The sequence below is a fragment of the Marmota monax genome, unplaced genomic scaffold (assembly GCF_021218885.2).
Source record: "Marmota monax isolate L192 unplaced genomic scaffold, Marmota_monax_Labrador192_F-V1.1 WCK01_AAM20220418_F8-fsc00031, whole genome shotgun sequence".
In the NCBI taxonomy this organism is placed as follows: domain Eukaryota; kingdom Metazoa; phylum Chordata; class Mammalia; order Rodentia; family Sciuridae; genus Marmota; species Marmota monax.
The window spans coordinates 8377934-8402358 of NW_026695197.1; the positions used below are offsets into that span (position 1 = coordinate 8377934).

The following is a 24425-nucleotide window of genomic DNA, read 5'->3' on the forward strand; positions in this document are numbered from 1 at the left end:
CCAGAGAGAGCTCTCTACATGGAGGCGTGCAGTCTTCGTTGCTTATTGCATATTATTTATTTAATCTTAATTTATAATTGCTTGATTTCCAGAAGATCTTATTGCCATGGGGACAGAAATGTGCTGGCCAGTCCTCAGTAAAGAATGATTTTCCTGCCATAAATAAACAGAATAGCCAATCAACTACCCATCAAACTGCCTGGCCCTGGCACAAACAGAACAGCACTAATGAGACACAACACACATTAGCATAATGCTCTACCAAGGGAAGCAAGTTGGCCTCTGAGAGCGCCTGGACCATGGTGGACGATGAGAATGGGCGGCCCTTCATATGGGCACTCAGGGAGGGCTTTCTGTGAGCCTCTCAGTGGCAACTGGGCACCCCCTAGGAGCTGGGGCTTGTCTCATTGTGGTCACTGCTGCTGAGACACTTTGCTTCATGACAGAGGGTTTGGCTGTGGACCTCACTTGTGCTCGTGATGCTGGACTAGGTCTGTGGGTATCATCAGGGGACTCTTGTGTGTGTTGAGGGAAATAGAATTCACCAAAGGAAACAGAGTAAATGTGTGTGAGGGCACTGAGCAGAGAAGGTGGTTTGTGCAGCAAGTGCTACAGAAGTTGGTGAGGGCGGGGTGGGCAGGAAGGGCTGTGTGAAGGAGCAAGACGTGTGCTCCCACCAGCAGAGTAGAGGCAAGGGACCAAGGGGAGGGAAACGGGAAATACTGGGGAAAGATACTGAACAAATGATATTGTTACATTGTGTGCACGTATGAATATGTAACCATGAATCCCACTGCTATGTATAATTATAATGTACCAATAAAATATGGGGGAAGAAAAAGACATGCACTCCTCCTTTCATGACAAGCAAGAATTGGCACTGGGGGCCTGTTCAGATGAGAGCCACAGCATGGGCACAGGCAGGGAGGGAAGGAGAGCACTGTGTGCTGGCAACAGAGAGATGGCAGTCCCTGGTACTGGGGTTAGGGAGCTGAGATTTGTTTAGTAGCACCAGGGAGTCACGGAGAGTTCTGAGCTCTGGAAAGATCAACCTATCAGAGTTGAAGGCCACTATGGACCAAGGTTAACCATGTTCCTTCCCCTGCTCATCTCTGTCATCCCCCTTCCCAGGCTGGTTGTGACTGGGCTCCAAGTGAGGACATATAACTCGCGTGAGCTCTTTCTGCCTTCTGTTTGTTATGTCTCAGCTGCTTAAAGCTAAGCCCAAGACAGTGGCCCACCACCGGAGAGCTGAGCTCCCCAAAGATGAGATGGATGTTTGCAGGCCACATGGCTGAGATGCTCTGAGGAAGTAGAAGAGAAGAAGGAATAAACACCCATCACATTAATAAGGGTTTGGGAGAAGTGAGGGGCTGAAGCCAGGAGTCTCCAGATGGTGTTTAGTGAAATGACAGTTTGATGCTTAAGAGGAAAAATGAAAGCATGGTGTGCTGGGAGCTCCTATCTTATGGGATGGGGGTGGGGAGGTGTGGGCACAGGGAGCCTGGTGTAAGGCCTGCACTTACACAAGCCTGTTCCAGGTTCCAGCAGAGAGGGCACACTCTCCCCAGTGTGTCTGTGGAGGGCTGCACAAAACAAACCTGATCCCAAAGGTTCAGGTTCTCACCTACATATTCCAATGGTCACAGCTACTGAGGACTCAACAGTCCAGTCTGTGCTAACACTGGGTCCACTGGGGCAAGCAGGACTCAGCGCCTCCTCTCAAAGAGTGTACACTCAGTGCAAGAGACAGGCAGAGAAGTCACGTTCAACTCTGGCAAACCTTGGTATACTTAGGACATTCTGGGAACACAGGAGGGTGCATCTTATCCAGGCTTCTCCAGAGAGGAGGAGGGGGCTCTAAGCTGAGTTTGGAATGCTGACCAAGGCCTGGCCTGGCAAAGGGAGCTTGGGCTCTAGGAGAATGGCGGGCAAGAAAACTGATGGGGAGATGCCTGAGTCTGAGCCCCAGGCACATTAGTGGGGGGCATTAGAGTGCGTGCTGTCCTAGATCTTCGTGCCATCAGGAAGTAGTGAAGAGAAGCTGGGCTAATGGTCACAGAAGGGATGAATGAAGGCCTGATGTAAGACTTGGATGTCACCTATGGCTGGTGAAGAATTAGAGAAGAGTATTCAGCCAGAGATAGGGGGCAGAGACTCGCATCTGGTCCTACTTCCCTGCCCACATACAGTGTTATCGGCGGACATTAGAAATCTGCTCTAGAGAATATCTTCTCCCTGACTTATCTCTATAGTGCCTGAAATCCTACCATCAGAATGTCCTCTTTGGGGGGTAAATTGAACAGTCCTAGCATCCATTCTTGGTACTGCAGGTTGTCTCTGCTCTCACCTGGAAGGAGGGTTCTGGGGCTTATAGGGCTGGGATGCCTGAGAGCAAGGGTCTCAGAATGTGGGAGGCCATTTCTGTGATGCAGAGAATGCAGAGGAACTTGGCTCTGATCACCCTGGGCATGGTCTGGGGCACCTCCACCAGAAAGAACTTTGGGAAGAACTATACAAAGGGCAACAGCTTTGTTTGTGAGCACTGGAGAGCATGTGCTTGAGATTAGCTGTCTGGCAGAGTTGAAGGCCACTGTGGACCAGATTGGAGACTGCAGAGGCTGTGTCAGTGGTGCCACTGGGGTAGCAGATGAGGGAGGGGTGTGGGGAGACAAAGGGGAGAGTGGGGAAGGAGAGTCAAGGAGGAGCTCCGGGCTTTGGAATCCGTTGTTTCCATTTCCCCCCAAGTCACACAGCTGCCAGGGTTCAGACAGACGCTGTGATTAGCATTTTAATGCATTTCAGAGGACCTTGTCCAAACTGCTCTGGAAATCAGAAATCAAAGAGTTTATCTTCAGCTGTCCCTACAGAGCCACATTCAATTCCAAAGGAGCCTAGGGAAGGGAACACATGTGCACAGGTGTGTTTGTGTGCCCACATGTGGGTGTGGTTAGGACATCTGCGTGTTTATACATGCACATGCATCAAGGTGTGTACACATATATGCCATGCACCCTGGTGTGTGTGTGTGTGTGTGTGTGCTTGCATGTGTGTTTGAATGATAAGTGTGTGCACATGGAGCTAGCTGTATCTGTGAGTGCACGCACGTGTACACTCTGCATGTGTGTGCCTGCTCTACTTTGTGCCTTTGCACGTGCAATTTCATCCAGGATCACTCACATGGAAGAGGAGAGCTCTATGCTGGTTGAAAACAGGTCAGCGCTGAGTGACTCGGGCTGTCAGGGCATCTGGGCCTCAGGTAATGGGAAGTGCATTTCAAATGCCGCTTCGGCTGCTTGGTCTGATCACGCTTCAAACAATACAGCCTAATGGATGGCATTTCTGAAGGCACACTTCCACTACGGCCTGTCCTCACAAGCTTCACTAGAGCCCCAGGTTGGAGGCTGGCAGATGTTAATGAGTCAGGGAAGGGGGTGTAGTTGGGAAGCCAGGAACTCTCCTGACACCTGTGTGTGATGGGTGCACCCAGGTTCCCTCTCACCACCTCTCAAGGTTCTCCTCCTGCCACTCTGACCAGGCCACACGTCATATCTGCCAAGCCTGTCCCCCTTCAAGCCACTCAACTAGCTTGAGATGGAAGGGTTACTTCTCTTGCCCTTCTCATACTTCAGCTCCAAAAACAGGTACCAGGGACCGTTTTTCCAGCCCAATCACAATGAGACCCATCACCTTCCTACCTTAGAGGGAAGTTAACAAACTTTACAAGTGGGGGTCAGCTTTTAGGGAGCTATGCAACTCCTCTGACTCCTTTGGGGTCTAGGGTCAACTAAAACTCCAGGTCTTTAACCCCCGCCAGGCCAGCTCAGCCCTTGTGGCATTACAGCAGGGACATCTGTATGTCTTCTCATGGGGGCCTCCGAAGGTGGCTCTTTGCTCAACCTGCACAGCACAGGCAGAGGAGTTGGGGGAGGCATCCCCTGGGGGTGGGGGCCCAGGAAGCAGCAGACAGTTCCTTGTGAACTTGTTTAATGTAAATACATCATCTATTTATCTTTGGCTGTTAATAAATTCATGCATTATTAGAAAATCCCTCATACCAGCAGACCCGCTGTGTTAGATCAGCTCGTTTTAAGAGATTTCCTGTTGGCAGGATTCAAAGCCCACACCTGCAGCCGGCCCAGGCACAAGGATTTAACTAAACGCTGCAGATAATTAGATCAGTTAACCTCGCAAATTAAAACAAGCACATTGCATTAGCTGAGTTTATCCTAAAAGAAAATATTAAGTTCCCCCCAATAAATCATTTAATAAGACTATAGGAAGATGTCATATCCAGTCTTCCCCAAACCTGGGGGTAGGAGGAGGGAAGGCTCAAACAGTGGCTGGCTAGTAGGTTTCCCTCCATTGAATGATTGCTGGGGATGAATGGGGTTCTTGCTGGGTGACCTAATGGGAGTAGGAAGTGTCCAAGGAACAGGGTGCAGGCTGAAGCACATGACCAACAGCAAAGCTCCACCGGCCTGATAGTATCAAGGGGTCTCAGTGGGATCTATCCCACCCTGCCATCTCACAATGCAAGGCAGCCCCTGATGTTGGATAAAGGGGGCTCACATCCACAGGGAAGACTTTCTGGAGGGGTTGTGTCTACCTATGACTTTGCTACTGAAAGTTCCTTGCATCTGTTAAATGCTGAATTTCTTAAAGAGTTAGTTGAAGTCTGTTTAGTTCAAGGCCACTAAGTCAAAGCAGAAGGTAATTTTTTGGGAGAGGGTACTGGGGATTGAACCCAGGGGCACTCAACCACTGAGCCACATGCCCAGCCCTATTTTAAACTTTATTTAGAGACAGGGTCTCACTGAGTTGCTTAGTGCCTCGCCATTGCTAAAGGTAGCTTTGAACTTGCCATCCTCCTGTCTCAGCCACCTGAGCTGCTGGGATTACAGATGTGCACCACTGTGCCTGGCTTTGGTAATTTGTTCTTTAGGAAAAATTGGTCTTTGCTAAAACCAAGGTGCAAAAACTAACCCGAGTGTAGACACAACTACTGTCTATAGGAGTATGTTGTCTAAGAGAAGAGTGCTTGCAAGTGGCTTACTAGTACTCAGTGTCACACCATCACTGTGCTAATTACACATGCTTTGTATCTGTTCATTAAAGCAGGCGAGGCAGGACATTAACTTGAAAACAGTGCTGGATTGTCTACTCCAAAGTAATAAAACTGCACGGAGCACACCCCTTAATATGGATGCTAATGGAAATGGGTGTCCTCCCAAGCACTTCTGAATTACAGCAGGTTCCTCAATTTGTCAATCATGGAGGTGCTTGGAGATAAAGGCCACGAGGCAAAAGAGCGGGACCCAAAGGTGGCACCTCAGCAGAGCTGTGTTCAATTGTCTCTGGACTGTCACAGGGATGTATAAAATGTGGTGGGGAGGGTGAGGGAGGGTGGTGGGTAATGAGAAGGCCCCTTTGTATTCTACTTTTTTTGAGGTGCCCTGGCTCTCAGGAGGGAAATAGTGGCAGAGAGGAGTTCTCCTTATGGATCAAGCTCTTTCAGCCAAAAAGGAGTAATTGGTGTTTTCTCTTTGTGACCTTGTATATGTGTGGGGGGTGGGGTGGGAGGTGAGCCTCTGTGTTGTTTTGCATTTACCATAAATCTGAATGTCCAAGAAACTCTGATGTGCAGTAATGAGGTGGCTTAGGAACCTCTCCAGCACCGTGTGGCTTGCCCTGCTCCCTGTGTCCTGCCCTGAAGAGACTTTCTTCGCTGGGTAGGAAAAGCCCTCCAAGTAATCAGGGGAATGCCAAGTTCCCTCATCAGCTTCAGGGACATAGAAAAAGTCAAGTTTCTCCTCAATCCTCTGCCAGCAGGACTTGCCCAGGACCCCAGGGGGCACCTCTACCAGGTACACTTCCAACTTGCCGTGTCTGCCCGCTGAGGCTGCTCTTGGTGCCCAGCTCCTCATTGGTCTGCTCAGGCCTCACCCTCCACATGTGCTGTATGCTACGGTCAGGCAGTCACTCTCCTATTCAGAAAGTGACCAAATTCCTCAGTGGAACATTTCATGCCCTCCTCAAATGGGCCCCAACCCATCCACGACTCATGACCCCTAATCCCTGGCCTCATGAACCCCAGCCTCCCCACACCCTCTCCTCCCTCTTCCTTTTCTTTGCTCATCTGTCACCTCCTTGGCATGCAGTCTCAGTTCCTCTCATCCACCACACCCTGCCTATCCCTGGGGGCACTGCCCCAATGCCCGGCACAATGTGGCTCATGGAGGGCATTCATAAATAGCAGCCACCTTGCAGCGCTCTCGAGCTACGTGAGCTCCAGATTTCAGCCCAGAGTCTCAATAGGCTGTCCTCTAATTGTTTGGCATGTACACCTTTTCTCCTCTTCAAGAGGGAAGCCCAAGGGGCAGCAGGGTCCTTGACCTCTCCTCACTTCCACCTGCCAAGCAGCACCTAGTGCAGGGCCATGCTCCTGGTGGGTGCTCAGGAAACACCGAATTGAATTAAAAACCTTCTCTCAGGCTCTGAGCAGTTACAGCTGTCGGATGCCAGCTGTCAGGGCGGCTGGGAGAGGCTGAATGCATATTCATTTCAGAGCCTCTGTCTCCCTGCCTTGAAGGGTCTCCGGACCGTTTTTTTTTTTTTTTTTTTCAAAAAAACATGGGGATCTGGGATGTGATCTTATTCTTGCTCTCACTGGCTAGGGTTTTCAAGCTTTGGGGCTCCCTCATGCAGCTTCCAGGGGTGCTACCCTTTATGGGGGTGAGAGATGGGGAGTGAAGAGCACAGAGGGAGAACGTAGGTCCCCTGTGAGGCTCGTGCAAACCATTAGAATAGACATAACTAACAGCTTTCCTTGGGGCACAAAGGGAATGATCTTGAACCATCTTTAAACAGCTGGGCTTGGCAGGGATAGGTCCCGGGGTCTCTACGGATGCTCCTGTCTCCTATAACTGGCTCCCATTCAGTGGCTGGCCAGCCCTGTGCACTGTTATGCAGCTGGGAAGTGAGGTCAGCTGTCCTCCAGACCTAGGAAGTCAGGGGGCAGGGATGGGCCAGAAAGGGACAGGTGGGGAGACTCGCTCCCCTGTGGGGAGACAGATTCAAAGCAGCAATAGTGGCAGCAGCAGAGAGACCGATACTGTTTCCTACATGCAAGCAGGGTGTCCAGGGCTTTGCAGACGTCACTGTGTGTGATCCATAAGCGACCCCTGTGTGAAAGCACCACTTGCATCCCAGGGCCGAGAAAAGGATACTGAGGCACAAAGAAATGAAATGACCATCCCAAGGTCACACAGCAAGGAGTGGCAGAGCTGGGATTGGAAGCAGATTGACCAAATCAAGGCCTGAGCCCACCCAGCGGCATGGATGGGGTTTTGACCTGAGGGTCCTTATTGTTCTCTGAGAAGGAAGACAGTGGTAAGGGTGGAGTGACCATCATGCCTCTGAGAAGGAGGCTAGGGAATGTGGGACCTCTGGCTTTGACTGGGGCTGAGAAGTGAGGCCAGCACAGAGGGGGCTTTATGATAGAAAAGCAAATCAAACTTGGGTGAAATAATGGGACCTTGGCTTATTTCCCAGGACTGGTCTAGTGTGGTAATTGCCTGCATTGCTCTACCTGCACAGGTGACTGGGACTGTGCTTCAGCACACCTGTGACCAAAAGCTCACTGCATCCTGGGACAGCACATGCCCCTTGAGGATGGGGACAGTTGAGCATGAGCAGGCCTTCTTCATGGTGCAGAAAATGACCAGAGGAAGGGCCTCAGGGGCTGAGGGCAACACAGGACAGCCCATGACTCTCTGCTCTTCCACCCCAGCTCCTGGGCCATTTGCATGAAGCTCACCAGGAGAGTTGAGGCTGGTTTCTCAGGCAGGGCTGGCACAGGTGTGCTGTGTGCCTCACTCCACATCCCTTACCACAGCCCAGAAGAGGCTGTGTCCATTTCCAAAATATAAGGTTGTCACCACTTCCTGGCCCTGGAAGCAGGATGACCCACATTTGGAGAGTGTGTGCCCACCAGCACAACCATCAGCCCAAAGGGTGGGAATGATGAAGTGCCTGGGGAATGCCTGTAATGTGGGGACAGTGTCTGTTGGCTTGTCGGCCTTTGATATCTAAGCCACATGCAGAGGAGCAGAAGAACACACAGTTCAAGAAAGGTAGAGATAGGCCTGGAGTGGCAGTGCACGACTGTAAACTGGGGAGGCCGAGGCAGGAGGCAGGAGGATGGCAAGTTTGATGGCAGCCTCAACATTTTTATGGGATCCTGTCTCAAAATAAAAAATAAAAAGGGCTGGTAGAGTGTCCCTGGGTTCAATCTCTGGTACTGCAAAAAAAGATATAGATGGGACAAATATGGTGTCTAAGGGGCTGACGTGCTATTCCCTCCCTATCACGAGATCCATGGAATTAGAAACCGTGTCAGTGGTTGGGATACACATGCTGAGTGAGCAGTGCTGTGTGGGAGAGGCACCTCTGGAACGAATCTGAGACTATTCTCTCCAGCCTCAGGCTCCTCCCGCAAGCCTTGAAGGTAGTCTGAGTGCAGGTGCACTTGTCCTGGGTATGGGTGGGGCTGCTATTCCGCCTAGCCTAGCTTGCTCTAGTGTACCCTTGACTGTCTCTATCAGGCTGGAGACAGAGTGTACAGTTTACTACCTGTGGTACCCATCTCCTCTTCTCTTTTACCAACAGAAGCACAGTTTTGTTCATGGCAGATGTGTGCCTAGTCTTTGGGAATACATTCCCTTTTCCAGTCTATCTTACGGCTAGGATGGCCCTGTGACATACTTCTGGCAAACAAGACATACATAGATGTCTACTGGGGAGGGCATCTCTGGGAAATTATTCACATTCTTGATAAAAGGGACAGAGGTTAGCTGGACCCACCCTGCTTGACTGGAGTTGTGATACATGAGGCTAGAGAAACCACTTTCTAACCATGAGGGAAAGACTCTGACCCTGACATTATTATGCTGCTGAACCAACACCAGACCCTAGATGCTATGATATGCAAAGAAAACCAAGCTCCATTTGTTGATGCTATTGCAGCCAAAGTGTTTTTTTTTTTTTTTTGGTTGTGGAGGGTACTGGGGATTGATCTCAGGGGCACTCGACCACTGAGCCACATCCCCAGCCTTATTTTATATTTTATTTAGTGACAGGGTCTCACTGAGTTGCTTAGTGCCTTGCTTTTTGCTGAGGCTGGCTTTGAACTCACCATCCTCCCACCTCAGCCTCCCAAGCCACTGGCATTACAGGCATGCACCACTGCACTCCGGCTGCCAAATGTATTTTTAACCAATAGGGTAGTCACTGAAACTGAAATTCAGAGAGGGTAACACAGGACAGCCCCATGCCTTCCCAAGGTCTTCCCAAGACACACAGTCAGTAAGGCTTCAGGTAGAGCTGTGGCTGAAATTGGTTCAATTGCAACAATACTTCTGCAATCCAAGGACAGGTCAGGTTTGTGGACACGTGTGGAGTCATTACCCAGCACGATAACACTGTTCTTACCCTTCTGCAGCTGTGGCTTCCTAGGTTGTCCTCTAGGGTGGTGGAAGGAGAGTGGGCTCCGCACCAGACTCTCCTGGGCTTCATGGCCTTGCGTAAGCCCCTGTGCTTCAACTACCTCTTCTGTACAACAGCACAGATAATGCTTAGCTGAGAGTACCCGTGTGACAGTGTATTAAGTGAGATAATATTTGTGCAGTGTCTGGCTCTTGGTGAATGGCAACTGTCAATGGTTAGAGAGGCAGAATTCTTTTATCTATCCTCCCATTTTGGGGAGAATGGTGCTAGATTTGATCACCAACAGAGGCAGGCAGTGTCTTGCCCATGACCTCTCTTGCCCTCCCCACCTCAGTGACAGTGGCCTGACTTCCAGCTGCCAGTACTCACACTTCTGGCTCCAGGACTTTCTATGAACGTGGAGCTAATTTTGCCCACCCGTGAGGCAAGCCAGAGGAGCTGGGTAGTTAATGATCCGTGGGTACATGCTCAGCCAAAGCCTGGTGGGAATTGGTGTATCAATACCCCAGCTCCCTGGACCCTGAGTGGCATGACTCTGAGGAGTGTGCCTGACACTGGTTCTGGAGTCCCCAGTGGGGTTAAGCTCCTCTCATAGTAGAAGCTGCTGTGACTGATAACATGCCCTTTATTGATTTCTTCTCCTCCCTGTCTCACTTCTCACTATTGACTGTGTTTCCTGGGGTCACTGCCCAAAGCCCATTTGGGCAAGCACCACTTGCATTCAAATGCTTGCCTGGAGTCAGCTTCTGGGGCGCTCAAACTAAGGCAACATCCTCTAGTGCCTAAAGTTAGGCTGGTAAACGCTAGATACCCTAGCAATCTTGTTCAGTGCAGTGGGTACAGTCTGGGTGATGTGACTCAGACCATTTGAAGTGACTCCCAAGACTCTGCATTTTGAACAGGGTCCTGAGGAAGCGCATGCACTGGCCCAAGGTCCACACTTTGGCCAGGGTGCACTTGTCAAGGCTGAGACGAGAGGGAGAAGGGTGCAATAGAGGATAGACTGGGAGAGCTTTGCAGAGGAAGGCAGGAGCACGGGCTGGGTCCTAAAGCTCTGGGGAGATTCTGGTGGGTGAGCAGGAGGAGGCAGAGCCATTCCTGGGAGAAGGAAGCTGGGGACTTTCTGGACAGAAGCCACACCTATTGTGTGAAGGATTTTGGGGATGACTGACCTGATGGGAGTTGACTGGCACATGTAGACTGTAAGGGACTGGAGGTTCTGAAGCACAGTAGTGTAAGAGAGGTGTCCTTATTCTCCAAGCACTCTCCTGGTTTTCATCCCTGAGTCCAGAAGAAACATTCAGGTTTTCCTGGCTCCCCAAGGTCTTCTTCCTCTTACAACCTACTTTAATTTAAATATTGACTGACCCTCAAAGGACCATGCGCTAAAGACTTGGTCTTCAATGTGGCTCCATGGAGAGGTGGTGAAGCTTTAGGAGATGGGCTTATGGGAGGATTTCAGGTCATTAGAGGCATGCCCTTAACTGGATTGTGAGTCCCTTCTTCTATTTATTTTTGCTCCCTGGCTTATGATGTAAGCGGTTTTGCCCTGCCTGGCATGATGTGCTGGTTTCACTACAGGCCCCAAAACAGTGGGGCCAATTGTTCACATGCTGGAACCTCTAAAACTATGAGCTAAAAAAACCCTTTTCTCTTTATAAGTTAATTATCTTAGGAATTTTATTATAGTGATGGAAAACTGACAAACACACTATGTTTCCAACCCTTTGTCCCTCATACACACAGCAGAATTCTATCCTCCCTTCTGGTCATTACAATCCACAAGCATCTCCTGTCTCTGAATTGCAATGGGACATATAGTCCAAGATGCATATTTGAGCATTGTTGGGGACACTGTTCTGTGCACTATAGGCAATTTAGCGGCATCTGAGCCATTTTACATTTTCATTATTATCTAATTATTTTGTACATGAATTAATAGTCACAGGCTTTTATTGTGGTGAAGAACCATGGAGGTCACTCACATCATTGTTTTGTTACTAAAAATCACACTTGGCTTGTTTATAGCAATCCATATAGCATATGATTTCCACTAGAAAATGAGAAAGCTCACACCCAAGTCATCCAGCAGGTTGGTGCCCTCTGTGCAGTTGGCCAGTGTTTGAAGGGTCAGATGTTTCTTCTGCGCTGTGCTGGGCACAGAGCTGGATAAGAGGAACACCTTCAACACATCTGCCTTATGTCCATTCAGCTGCCAGGAGAGGAAGCTACCTTTATGGCGCCCCCTCGTGGTCATATGAAGACATACCATAAGTGCCTTGGATGGCCACATGCAATTGAGGCACAATAAACTTGGGGCACCCTAGAGAGACCTCATCCTTTAGAACTCTGGGACTTTTCTCTTTACAACAACTCTTTTCATAAGAAATTGAAGAATAAAGAACAATACTGTCTTTTGCCATCATCACCCAGGGTTCCTCATCTTTGATGATAAATGACAGCCCACAGTTCCAGAACCCCACTGGTCAACAACACAGACATCTGGCCCTGTGCCGGCCCACGCACATGCTCTCCAGAAGAAACCCCGCCAATTCTAAAACACATCAGTCTGGGAGCCGCAACTCACACAGACATTCTGTTAGTCTTGCTTTCTTGCAAAAGGTCAAGAAGTCCTTTAATAGCCTCACATAGACTCATGCAGGCATGGCCTTCACTGTAACCTCAGGCTCCCTCTCCTGGGGATGCACACCTTCCATGCACGCCCACACTCACACCTGCGCCAGCTGCAGCTACCCAGGCCAAAGCACCTCCACCCAGAATTCCTTCACACATTCATGACCACTAAGTGAGGTCTTCTTCTCTTTTCAAATGAACCCCCCGGTAGGTGTGCAAAACTGGAAATTCTCCAGGGATGCCTGGAGGTGATCTGGATGGAGAAGGAACTGAGAGAATGAGACCTGCTAGGATGCCCCTGGGAGGTGCTAAGGGCAGTGATGTCACTCAGCAGAGAGAAGGCTGCCTGACACCTGTCCACCCGTCTTGCTCTGAACAGTTCCAGTTCTCAGCACAGGAACAGGTGAAGCATTGGGGTCCGAGACTCAAAGCAAAATCTACAGTTAACAGAGCAGCTTGGGGAGCACAGGGTGGTTCAGGATGCTCCTGGGGACTGGAAAGCTCCCTAGGGGGCAGAGTTCATCCAAAAGAAGTGACATTGGACAAGAGCACCATGGTTCTGGAGGATTGTGGCCAGGAGAAGGTCTGCACTGGCTGAAGAATTTTCAGGTGGGAGCTTTATCTCACAAGGATCACCTTGGCCATCCTACGTGGAATGCATCAGCTGGGTGGCTGGGCAGCCCCCAGTGCACCCTGCTTTGTCTCATTAGAATCCTAGGCACTTCCCATCAAGGTTCTTCTGTCATGAGTTGTCGTCACACTTGCCTCCCCAACCCGATGACAAGCTCCTTCCTCAACTGGCTGTGTCTTATTCATTTATGTTCCATGCCTGACACTCTGCCTTGTAAATTACAGGTTACTGCACATGGTGCTGGGCCGATTCCCATGGTGACTGGGACCCAACCACTCAGGGGCCAGCACTGCACAAAGAGGTGAGATGCCTGTCTGGTGTCCCTAGGAAGAGAGCTGAGCAGGGGGCAGGGGTGGGCTTGACGCCAGAAGTCTGGCCTCAGCCCTGAGGCGGCAGTGTGGCTGGCATGCCTCAGGGAGGGACAATTTGACCCTCTTTATTACACTTGTCACCAATGGCGTCAGGCAGTGGAGAGCAGGAGACACAATCAGGCTCATTCTCCCACTGTCCCCTCATCTCCCTGTCATCTGAAGTAATGTGAGTGATGCCAATTCTATTATTCTTAGTAATATAAAGTATGTCGAAGCTAGAAGGACTCCAGGGGGAATCGGGCCCACTGCCTCCTTCCTAGCCCAGAGGGTGGCTTCAGGGAGAGTCTGAGTTGAGCGGAGTCGAGTGGGGCCACAGGGCCTGCTCTGGCAGTCTGGACTCTCACACCCAGCCAGGCTGGGTCCACTAGCTTGGGCGCTGTCTTGCTATTTCTTTCTTTCATGTACCTGACTGTGGACACTGGGGTTCTCTGATTCTTTCAGATAAATATGTTAGGGAGCCTTGCTGAGTATAGGCCATGGCCAGGCCTGGGCTGTGTTGTGAGGATCACAGAGAAGACGGGTCCCTACAGGAGTCAAGAGTCACTCATTTGACTAATGAACACCTCCTCAGTCAGTGTGGACAAGGCCAAGAAGAAGAAAGTAGTTAGGGACAGTGTGGGCAAAGCCCCAGGGGAGAAGGAAGACTTCAAGATGTCTCTGGGGGAGGGGAGCAAAGTAGAAATAGCGGGTCCTGGGGCTAGAGTGGCCGGCCTGTGTGGAGAAGGAAAGACAAGATCCGTGGGTGCCACAGCTGCATCCCCTCTGCCCAGCTGGCCCTGCCTCTGGATCTAAAACCCTTTGGCCCTCCCTCCAGGACCCCTGGTGCTCCCTTCTGGATAATGGCCCAGGCCTGTGTCATATGGTGGAGAGCTGAGCTGCTGGATTGGGAAGCCTGGGCAGGACACAAGCCTGGCAGACCTGTGGGGGCCAGGGCTCTTCCAAAGGGGGAAGGGCTGGGGCATCCCCCACGTGGCACTGGAGGAAGCAAATATTCTGGTCCCAGTTCTGTCATGAACAAATCCCCAACTCATGCCACTCAGATCACAGATTCCAGTGAGTCAGAAGAGAGAAGTGAGCTGGGGTTGGTGCTGAAGCTGGTGGCCCTTGGGCCAAATCTGCCCTGCAGATGGAGATAGGAGGGTGTGAGTGGCAGCCAGAAATGAGCTTTCTTGCTTGAAAGTGCCTTTTCCCTCTGCTGCTGCTCTCTACCACTCGTAACTCCCTCTGCACCCCCACCATCTAAATGTGTGGCCACACCTCCTACCCCCCATGCCCTAGAGACCCTTGTGCTTGTCCCCAAAATGAATGAGAACTAGTGAGGAATAGGGAACGTTCTGTTCTGGGGCCTCTCTGTCCTGCCTTCCACCCCATTCTTGGCCTGAATACAGGGTTCGATACCTTAACACTATTGATGGTTGGGGTCAGATCATTGTTGGGGACAATGTTCTGTGCACCATAGGCAATTTAGCAGCATCCCTGGCCTGTCCTCACTAGGTACCAGTAGCATTTCCAGACAATATCAAATGTCCTTGAGGGTATAAATATCCCCTCCCCTACAGGACAGGTGGATATTTCTTTTTTAGGGAATATGGGAAAGAAAAACTGTATGTCACTTATTTTCTCAAGAGAGAATGAAAAAAAGCATGAGACCAGGTGGGAATCACAGAGAAAGGGCTGGTGGGACACCCTCCCCCACCCATGATTCAAAATGCCCTGGAAGAACTCTTTTCTCCTATCATGGAAGAGTCAGTTCTCAGTGTTATGGGTTGAATAACACTGAATTCTCAGCTTTATGGGTTTGTCCCCTGCAAAAAGATGTTGAAGTCCTAACCTCTAGTACTTGTGAATGAGACCTTATAGAAATAAGGTCTTTGCAAATGATTGAGTTAAGATGAAGTCATTAGAGTGGGCTCTAATCCAATAGGACTGGTGTCTTTAGAGAAGGAAAGTTTGGAACCAGGAATAGACAATGTATGCAGCGAAGATAACATGAGGAAACAGAGAAAAGACCATTTATAACCAGCGAATGTCCAAGGCTCCCAGAAGCCAGGAGAGGGGCATGGAACAGATTCTTTCTCACAGCCTTCAGAAAAAAAACAGACTTGCTGACATCTTGATTTGGGATTCTGAACTCCCAGAACTGTGAGACAATAAATTTCAGCCACCTAGTTGGTGGTACTTTGTTGCAACACTCCCATAACTAATACTTGGCAAGGACAGTAGGACTGGGCAACCCGGGGGGGGGGGGGACTATGTGGAGCTAGCTGTGACCTCATGATCTCAAGCAGAAACACAGAGGGAGGCGGGAACTGGGAGACTCCATGCAGATGCTGACAAGACCCAGTCTCACTGTACAGAGACAAACCCAACAGGACAGACAAGTGGAAATACATCACATTTCTAAAATGAAACGCTTTGATTGAGCCAATCACTGGAAGTTGTAAAACTACCCTGAAGAATTAACAGCCTCCGTACATGCTAACTACATCCATCATAAATTCGTCTTTAGTTTCTGTTATCATATCACTGTCTCTGGGGACCCCTGTCTTGTCATCATTTGCCCTTTATAATTTATTCATCTTGTTCTTGCCTGCATGCTTTCTACTTATCATTCATCTTTACAGTTGTACATAAAATTAGATGGATCTTTCAATGGCAGGGCTGTCAGGGAAGGAGATGGGCCTTGTCAGGGAAGCCCTGAAGGCTAGGAAAGGTCCCACTAGAGTACCCTATGGGTGTCAAGGTAAAGGAGGGGTGGGCAAGAAAGAGGGGGAAGGAGGAAGTGGGGAGGAGATAGGAGAGACAGCGAGAAGGAAGAAAGCGGGGGGCGGGGGGAAGATTCAAAACAAGAGAGAAAATGAGGGAGAGGAAAATGTCCATAAGAGAGAGGAGAAGAGGAAACAGGCAGAAAAGGAAGAAAGAGGAAAAAGAGAAAGAGAAAGAGGAGAAAACGGGATTAAGGCAAAGGAAAGTGAGAAGAAAGGAGAACGACAGAAGAGACACCCTGAGACAGGGGTGGGGGGTGCTAGGAATTCAATTGAGCTTTTTTTTTTTTTAAATTTTGAATTTTAACATCTTTCCTGGTAAACTCAAAGAAGCATGCACTGAATTTCCATGGAAATGACCCACCTTGAGTTGTGGTGACCTGAGTCAGTCGGGAATCGTGATGGCAGGGACACTGCAAGTCTGCTGGGCTGATTTGAGGGGTGGGTGTGGGAGGCAGTGGGGAGGACGGTGTTAGTTTGCTTTGTATTCTAGGGTTGCTAGAGTGAGGACACGAAAGCCAATCTTTAACTAGTGAATTGGAACTTTAATGTTTACCAAGCAGATACAGCTCCCCTCCCCAGCCAGCCTGCCTCTCACCATTTCCAGGCCTCCTGCTAACTGGACCCAGCTCTCCCCTTGCCAGCCCTGGTGCAGAGACCTTTCTGCTGCCAAAGGAGCAAAGTGTTGCCACCACTTGTCATATCTTCTGGTTTTCTCTAGTCAGAGCCTCCCCCCTGAGGCCGGCCCTGTATTCCCAACTTTGGAAACAGATGGGCTTTTCCTGGAAGACAACTCCCTGATAAGTCCCCAAAGCTAGAGGAGCTGAACTAAGCATCAGGGCTGTATTTTTAAGGAGCACAGTCCTTCCACAAGGTCTCCGGTACACACTGGGCCCCAGGTAGCTCTCAGAGCAAGCAGGCTTCTGCTGCCCAGCACACCTCTGGCTCAGGTGGGCAGGCCAGTGCAGGGCTCCTTGCCTGAGCGCATGCCCATCCCTGAGCGGTTTCTCAGGTCTCTCATCTGACATACTCGTTTTACTCCCAGCTTTCTATTCCCACCTGCCCATGTCCTGAGGGAAAGCTCAGCAATTCCTGTACTCTGTAGTCACCTCGGTCCCTGCTAAACTCCTCAGATCACTAGTGATGCTAACTGAGATGGGTATCCTGGGTGATGCTAGCAGACCAGTGCTATTAATCAATTGCGCAAACCTTGGGCAAACCTCGGTCTCCTCATCTGTTGGGAAGACTCATATCTTCCTCAAAGGTGATTGAGAAGATAAAATGTGGCAATGGAGGTAACGTGCTTGGCTTCATACCAGTCACATAATAAGTGCTGAACAGTATTAATTGTGATCATTGAGCAATTGTCCACATTATCTATTTTTAAACACCCGCTACCTTATACGGTTAGTTATATTTGTTTGTGTGTGGCTTCTGTCCCGACTTGATGATGTGTGGTAAATGCAAAAGGGAAGGGGGGTGTGCTTTGACCTCTGCTTCCTATGGGCCACAGCACAATGCCTGATACACACTCAGCAAAGACTTGCTGATGGACTTAGCTCCACAATTGCTCCATGTTGACCCTACCCCTTCAATAGTGGTACAAACACTGAAAACAGAAGGGAATGTATTACAGGGGGCCAGAAGACTAGGAGACAAGGAGATATTGAAAGTGTGTATGGGGGTGGGGTTAGAAAAAGTGGAATCCACCTGCCTAGATTCTGGCAGAAGGCCATGCCCAAAAGGACCCTAATGAAGCGTCACGCTTTAGTGATCTCATCCTACTAAAATCAAGCAAAACTAAAAATTAATAATCCATTTGTGATGCTGGTCCAGGATGACTCCATCAGCCATTGAAACAGCTTTGATTAGGCTGAGTCCCAAGGAAACTGACCTCTGATTTATAAGACCAGCCACTATGGTCTTGCTCCTTAGCTTCCACTATCCCATGAGAAATGAATGTCAGTGCCCCTCTTTAGTCCCCAGATGATTGCCCATGTTAGGGGCATCTTCAGGTCTATGTCCATTGCTTCACAGTTGTTGTTGGTAGTGATGGTGTGTGTACTTGTGTGCATGACAACAATGAGATTCTTTTTCTTGCTGGAAATAGGACTCTAGCTCCATAACTTGCTGGGAAACAGAAAATACTACCTGTACTATCTTTCCCTGCTCTTTCTCTCTTCTGTGAGAAAGTTGAGGGCTGATTTTAATGGATTGATTTTAATGGATTTTGAAGTCTGGAAAAGTGCCTGAATTGCTGAGCTTACCAGTTTTCCAGGTTCTTTTTTCAATTTCATTCTCCTTAGTCAGGTGTGGAGTGTGTCCGCTAGGGCACCTAGTGTGGTCACCCCAGACAAGAAGAGGTCTTCCTCTTTCCCCTCAACCAAATAGGCAGCCCTGGGCACAGCCTCAGTAAGCAGGAACAGGTATTATTCGGTTGGGCAGTAACATTTTGCTTGGTTCTATCTCTGCATTTGCTAGTGCTACACTTTCTCTGATCTCCAAGGAGAGAACCAACTAACAATAATAATGCCAGTTGCGTTTTCTGGAATCAAAATGACTCCACTTTAAAGCATAATTTTACTTCTTCATTTTTTCCCCATTTGTCGGCATGTGAGTTTGTGAGGGGACAATGTGCCCTCAGAACTTGGAGCTGCAATTCTATCTTTTCTCCCTGTACCTCCCCTCCATCCCCCCGCTGGCTGGTGCCTGCCCTGAGAATTGTGTGATGAGGCTTTTGAGGCTATGAGTCTCCCTGAGAAGCCTTTGAAGAAAGGACGGTGTTCCAGGCAGCGGGTGGGGACTCTAGGCTATGCTTCAGCCCTGCCACCGGCTTCTATCTCCACCCCTCCCCTTTCTCAACATACATTCATATTTCTTTTTGCCTTTCCTCTCAAACTTGCCCAACTTGTCTTTGTGATTTCAGAAAAAAATGCCACTGGATCTCCCAGTATGAAGGATTAGCACAGATTATGGGGAACAGTGTTAATTATTGGTGGAAGGGGGGCTGGCGCGTCACTCCAATGTGCTCCTGATTTCCCCTGGGCCTTTCTGCCTAGTAATAAGCCTTCTTTAATCTGGCAGGCCCCTTGGTGAAATCAGCACCACGGACAGTGATATTGATTGCTTCTGAGAAACCATCACAGCTGCTCAACCAAATTACCTTTGATATGTGACCTTTAATGTAATTACTGCAACATCAAAGTATTTCTATAAATTATTAAAGAACTAATACACTCCATCATTTAGCTATTCTATTATATGTAAAATAAACAACCACAAGTTAATGTTAGATCCTGAACAATCCACACTCCGGGCTGAAATTCTACCAGTTCCTGGCTTCTCCCCTTTCAAAATCCTAAACCTCCCCCTTCCACCTTCTCTCTTTCTGTTTCCTCATCTGATTCCAGCTTTCAGCCGTCATGGAACTCCCCAGCAGTCTCCCTCAAGCTGATGAAGGGCCTCCTATAACAATATGGTATTTTCTATTCCATTTGGGTGGCTCTAAAATATCTATCACAATCTCCCCCAAACAAAGTACCATAAACACTTTATTAATCAGCACAAACCTTTCTCAGAAGCCTTTGATTATCTTACAATATGGCTTTATGCTTCGCACATAACGTGGGGCGATGTGGAGCATATTTCTGCCATCTTACAGAGGGCACCCAGAAAGTAATTACTATAATATATGTGCATGTAGCCGCGCCACTAAAAAACCAACTGGGAATGGCCACCCTGCCAGAGCTGGGCTCCACACAAAATCTGTGCGGCACTCCATTTCCATACATTTGCATCCGCGGGTATGTTATTAAGATGACTCAGCCCCGTGCTTTGCAATCACAAATACCAAAATCCAATACAAAGGCTGTCTTAATGGAAGGAAGGGACCATGTAATTCAGCACTCCCCACCCTGAAAGGGTAAAGAAAGACCTTGGATGCAAAGGAAGGCTGTCTCCGCCCCGGGTTGCATTTTCTCTCTGGGTCTACCTGGTTAACCTTTCCCGCTGTGGGGCAGAAATGGAAACGTGTGTTTACATACGGGTTGCTTGGTAAGAATGTAAACATGCATGTGTGAGCATGGCAGTGCATACACAGAGAACACACGTGCTTCCCTGCGGCGTCCATTGTATAAGCCTAAACATCGTGTATTTATAAATTCTTTAAATTATGCCCACAAACACACATCTTTCCATTTATCTTTAGATACTCAGCAGCCGTATATCTCCCCCCCCCCCCATCGCTCGGAGCCCACAGGAGAGACCGCGCAGACCCTTGACCCGAGGAACACTTCTTATTTTATGGTGATGAACTAGCCTCGATAATAGCCATGGCTGATATCACACCCAGTTAGGGGGGCCATAAATAATTCTCCTCTCCCCCGCACAGAAGCTATAAACCAGGGCTGAGGCGCGATAGTTTATCAAAGACGAGGGCTGGCTCCTTAAATAAACCGCGGTGATCTCACTCGCGGCGGCGCCGAGCTTTGGCCGCGAGGCGCCCCCTCCCATCGCGGCCCAGAACAGCGGTGGCGGAGGACGCGCTCGGCCTGCAGGGTCGCACTTCGGCCCCACTGGCCGGGTGGAGGCGGCTCGGGGCTCCGGGGTCTGGGGCGCGCGGCTCCCGCGTCCCCCTCCACCCGCGCGGGCGCCGGAGCCGCTCCCGGGTGCCCAGGCCATTGCCAAGTGCACCCCCCTCCCAGTTTCCGTCGGGCAGGGAGAATCCAGAACCCCGGCGGCCGCGCGAGTCCGAGCCTGGCGTCCACACGCCCTCGCACCCTCCCCCCGGCGCGGCGCGCGACTTCCCGGGAGCAGCCAGGCGGCGGGCTCTGGGGCCCGCGGTCTCCCTGCCCGCCGCGTCGCAGCCCGGCCTCTCGAAGTCGCCCCCTGTCGGCGCGTGTTGTCGCTCGCGCCGCGGCGGGCGCCACTTACCCCGGGCAGAGTCTTCTGCTCGTGCAGCGCGCTCTGGGCCTTCAGCGCTGACTCACGCTCGCAGTAGGTGAGGAAAGCGCAGCCTGGGGAGGGAAGCAAGCGCCGAGAAGGGTCAGTGGGGCGCCCCCGGCCCGCCGACGCGCCCCGCCGCCCGCCCCCAGTCTCCCGCCTCTCCCCGCTCCAGGTCGCTCTCCCCACCTCTTTCTCCCCCGTGTGCACCCTCTTCGGAGCTTCCCTGCCTCTCCGTGTGCCCGTCTGTCTGCCTCTTGTTCCTCCCGTTGCTTTTCTATTTTGTTCCCGCCGCGGAGTCTCCCCTCACCACACCCCCTCTCCCCCACGGGTCTCTCTTGGTCCCTGTGCCCTGGTGCCTCAGGCGTCTCTGCCCTCTCCCTGCTCCGTTCTGGGTGCTCTTTCTGTTTCAGCTCCAGCCCCTACCTCCCTAAAGGGACAGCTTTCACCCCCTGCTCCTCTAGCCACACTTGACCATAGATTCTTGCTCTGGCCCCTCAGGAGTGCAGGTGACTGCTCTGTCAGAGATGATGAGGGACTCTCCAGGCCTCCAAATAAAGGCCCCTTCTGTAAGGAAGACCCTGGGCCAGGCTGTGCTAATAAAAAGAATGGGGCTGCCGTGAATATCCTGTGTCACTTGCCCCAGTTCCTGCTGTCACATTGTAGTGAGGGTCTTCACATCCATCCCGGACAGAGGGCCTCTTTGAGACCCAGTCCACTGGGTCACAATGTTTGCCTTTAATTTACTGGTAACCCTAGTGCTCTGCCTCATGTGCTCACTCTGGCCTCAGTCTCCCCATCTGTGGACTGAGACTGTTGAGATGATTACCTCCAAAGTCCAGACTGGTTTTCCTATTAAGTGACTCAATGCCACCCCATTTCTCCTTACCAGGGAATCTGGATGGGACAGAGCAATCTGCTAACTCTAGGGGTGATGTTTTAATGCTGGCCCTTCAGGCACCATGACAAGGCAAAGACAATGTTTGGTGATGGCACAGTCCTTCTGGGAGTTTCCTTCTGGGTCCCCTCCAAGTGCCAAAGAACTCTTTCTCTGCCTGTAGTTGTGGCTGGGTGTGACTTGGGAGGCCTGCAAGGCTGGAAGTCATGGTGAAGATGGAAAAGCCCACTTTGGTTCAAACAGGCTTGAGTCCTCTGGGAATCAGTCATTTCAGACTTTGCAGAGCCACACTTACCCCCAGAGAAGGGGGCTAAGTACAAGAAGGCCACCCCACCTTGTTCCATCTCTTATTGTCTTTTCTAGCCTCCCTGCCTCCCATTCCTGAGCTCAAAGTCTGCTTAGTCTGTTTGCCTTCTCCTCCCATTTTTGCTTGTCCCAGCCTATCTGGTCAAGTTCTGCCTACTCCAGGCAGCCCTCCTTGACTGCTATAGTCCATTTGCAAGCAACCTCCTTTTCTGACCGCCCATACTCAGCCATTTGGTTCTTCTCATGGCCATTTATTTCCTGAGTGTCCTCTCTGTGCCAGGCTCTGTGCCAGGCCCAGTGGCGCAGGTTCTTCTCTCCTGAGGCCTGCAGGCTGGTGGTGGCAGTCTGGTGCCTACACAAGTCCTGGTCACTGGGCTTGCTCTGGCCTCTTGGTGCCAGACTCCCAGTATCCTCTGCAGCACCTGACTCATCCACCATCCGACTGGCTCCCAACAGATCTCTCTTCTTCCTTTTCAAATGTAGAAATTGGTCCTGCCTCCCTTCCCCTCCTACCTTCAGAAGGGGCAGGAATGGAATATGTGTGAAAGGAATATAGTGATGGAAGAAGGAGAGAAGGAGAGAACCGGAGAGACAGATTCAGTTCCTAGTGCCTGCTGTCCCTCCTGCCCTGGCTGGGAGGAAAGAGCCAAGGAGCCTGTCTCCCAGTCCACCCCTCCCCTCGTCCAGCCTCCTCCTCACCCCCTCCCTCCTCCCCCCTGGTCACTGGCAGACGGTTATTGATGGAGACACGGGGACTGAAATGAATAGCGGTCAGAGGCCCCCGTGACATAGTCCCTCGTGCTGCCGCCTGCCTCTCCCGGGGGCGTCTTTTCTCCTGTCCCCTCGTCCCCTTGTTGGCCTTGTCTCCTGCCTGCAACTGAGAGACAGCCACTGCTTCAGCTGCACACAGGCAAGCCAGCTTGGGACAAGGTCAGGGGCAGGTTTGCAGAGGGAAGAGGGAGGAGGAGGAGGAGGAGGAGGAGGAGGAGGAGGAGGAGGAGGAGGAGGAGAAAGAGGGGAGGGAGGAGGAGAAGGAAGAAAGAACCATATTGTTTCTGTGGTTCAGGATAGCAAGCAAAGGATTCCAGAGAAAAAAGAATCTGTTGCTTTTGTCTAGCTTCCAGGAATTTCTGCCATAGTTTTCGAGAGAGCTCACAACTCCATTGTGTACTAGGATTTTGCAGGGAACCCCAAACCCTGTGTGACCCCTTCCTGTCATCTCCACCCCTGAATTTATGTCTCCCAGATCTTCCTTCCTTTTTTTTCAGCCCTGCCAGGCACACTTTACCTTAGGCTCTTTGTCCAGAACGACCCTCCATCCCGTCCCTGCTGCCTGCATACTTTTGCGCTTTAATTTTCCTCAGGCGACAGCTTGGAGTCACCTCTCTTGACCTCATCATTTAACATAACCCCCACATCCAGTACACACATATCCTATGACCCCTTGCCCTGTTTCCTTTTTTATTGGGCATCCACCACTCCCTGACATGTTAATATATATTTGCTCACTGATCTCCTCACGCACGGATGAGGTGGGGAACTGGATCCCATTCTGTTCCTGCTTGGTTCTCAGTGCTCAGAAGAGCAGCAGTGCTCCACACATATTGGATGAGAGCATTGAATGCCTGAAGACCTCAGCTGATTGGACAAAGGGCAATAGGTGGGTTGGGGGATGCAGATGGTACCCAGGGGCTACTGAGAACAGATCAGATTCTGTGGACACTGAGGCCTGCTGGAATTCCTTAGTGTCAGCAGGGCCCGAGGGGTCCTGGGAGGTTGATAGGGAGGTTGCTGCAGTGGTTTTTGTCCCGTGGACTTCCTCAGGCACCTCCAGTTCAGGGTATATTCTTAGTCTGTCTCCCTGAATCCTCAGTTGCCCACGAATAGGCTGATGCATGACCCTGTCCAGGGGAGCCCTATACAGCCATGTGCCATTTGCTGATTTCTCTCTCTGAACCCCAGGTTCTTCATCTATAAAATGGAGGTAGCAATTCATGGGGAGACCTACTAGCCAGTGAGTATTAACCACCTCTGCAGAACATGCTGTAAATCCCAGTTCCTCTTTGTGAAGCAGACTGACGGGTGCCAAGCTCCTTCCTTTTTCCCTTCTGTCCCTCTGTGAGGAGGGACCAACCAGTCTTATACAGAGGCAGATTGGGCAAACCCCAAACCCCAGGTCTTTCTCCAGCCCTCTCTGCAGCAGTAAGATGTGAGTCTGACATTCCACCAGGAGAGATTAGTTGTCTTACTTAAGGCTCTTTTAGAAAGACAAATACGGATAAGCAGTTATTAATGCCAACTCCAATGTGTGAAGGAAGAGGCCAGTCTGCTCCCTGGTTGAGAGCAGAGCTCTGGGGGAGTGGCCACTTTGG

General features: G+C 50.5%; 1 protein-coding gene across 50 annotated transcripts in view; it reads right to left on the bottom strand.

Moving 5' to 3' along the window:
• Nucleotides 1–24425, bottom strand: part of Celf4 (CUGBP Elav-like family member 4) — a 295048-nt gene that overhangs the window by 198029 nt on the left and 72594 nt on the right. For all 50 annotated transcript variants that reach the window (XM_058573881.1, XM_058573879.1, XM_058573880.1 and 47 more), the window contains exon 2: nt 20841–20923. In XM_058573881.1, the coding sequence (XP_058429864.1) occupies nt 20841–20923 (83 nt within the window). The remainder of the gene's footprint in view (nt 1–20840; nt 20924–24425) is intronic.